The sequence below is a fragment of the Otolemur garnettii genome, unplaced genomic scaffold (assembly GCF_000181295.1).
Source record: "Otolemur garnettii isolate 467f Iridium unplaced genomic scaffold, OtoGar3 scaffold00185, whole genome shotgun sequence".
NCBI classification, from domain to species: domain Eukaryota; kingdom Metazoa; phylum Chordata; class Mammalia; order Primates; family Galagidae; genus Otolemur; species Otolemur garnettii.
Genome location: NW_003852580.1, coordinates 2860770 through 2862113, shown reverse-complemented (window position 1 = coordinate 2862113; position 1344 = coordinate 2860770). Strand labels below are relative to the sequence as shown.

General features: G+C 47.6%; 1 protein-coding gene across 1 annotated transcript in view; it reads left to right on the top strand.

Annotated features, from left to right (window-relative positions):
- FANCA (Fanconi anemia complementation group A) overlaps positions 1–1344 on the top strand; it is a 75617-nt gene that overhangs the window by 7136 nt on the left and 67137 nt on the right. The window contains exons 4-5 of the mRNA XM_023507506.1: positions 361–503; positions 629–724. Of these exons, the coding sequence (XP_023363274.1) occupies positions 361–503; positions 629–724 (239 nt within the window). The remainder of the gene's footprint in view (positions 1–360; positions 504–628; positions 725–1344) is intronic.

Below are 1344 nucleotides of genomic sequence, written 5' to 3'. Positions count from 1 at the left end.
TGTTTGGCGGGCCTGGGCTGGATTCAAACCCGCCACCTTAGGTGTATTTGGCTGGCGCCTTAGCCACCTTAGCCACAGACGCCGAGCCTTTAATTTTGTTTTAAGAGAAAGCTATGCCCGGACACGGTGGCGTGCACCTGTATTCCCAGCTACTTGGGAGGCTGAGACAGGAGGATCGCTTGAGTCCAGGAGTTCTGAGCTGTAGTGTGCTATGCAGATTGGGTGTCGGCACTAAGTTCGACATCAATATGGTGATCTCCCAGGAATTGCAACTGCACTCCAGCCTAGGCAACATAGCGAGACCCTGTCTCTTTAAAAAAAGAAAAGTAGAGAAAGCTATGGTTTTGTTTTGTTTGTAAGGCTCTGTTCTGCAGGATCAAGCCTCAAGGCTGGGGTTTCCAGTGGGAGTCCTGGCAGCTAGGGTGGCTGCCTCCAGCTTGGAGCAGGTCTGTGCAGCTGCGGCTGAGCCCAGGCCCTCTGTACTGCTAACCTCGGAGCAGCAGGTAAGACCACAGTGAAATGAGGAATGCAGATTATTACATTTAAGCTGATTGGGAAAATAGGATATTTCTTAAAATCATTTCAGGTAATCTGCCTGTTTTTTAAAAGATTTAATCTCTTTTTCCAGAAGAAACTGTCTTCCTTGTTAGAGGTTGCTAAGCATTTATTGGCACACAGTATGTTTTCCCGTGCTGTCTTCTGTCAAGAATTATGGAAAGTGCAGGTAAATTTAAGATTATAACTACCCCTGGAGTTTTTTCAGGTGATGTTTTGTTGATATGGATGGGCTGGCAGGATCTTTTAGAAATTCCCCTGAGCGTCTCATCAGTGATAGTGAAAGGAAAAGGGATCAGCACAGCCTCTGTGGGTATGTGGGGGAGACTACCATTAGTCTCCATGCAGGCCCTGCTTACCCACAGTATAGTATAGTAAACTATAAACAGGTAACTAAAAAGTTATTCTTACCTGCTTTTTTTTTTTTTGGCGACAGAGTCTTAGTATATCACCCTTGGTAGAGTGCTGAGGTGTCACAGCTCACAGCAACTTCAAACTCTTGGGCTTAAGTGATTCTCTTGCCTCAATGTCCCAGCTACCACCACAACACCCAGCTATATTTTTTGTTGCAGGCCCAGGCCGAATTAAAACCCGCCAGCCTGGGTGTATGTGGCATGCGCCCTACCCACTAAGCTATGGGCACCGCCAGTCTGATCATTTTTAAAGCCTTTCGGGCTCGGCGCCTATAGTTCAACCGGCTAAGGCGCCAGCCACGTACACCTAAGGTGGCGGGTTCGAATCCCCAGCCCGACCTGCCAAACAACAATGACGGCTGCAACCAAAAAATAG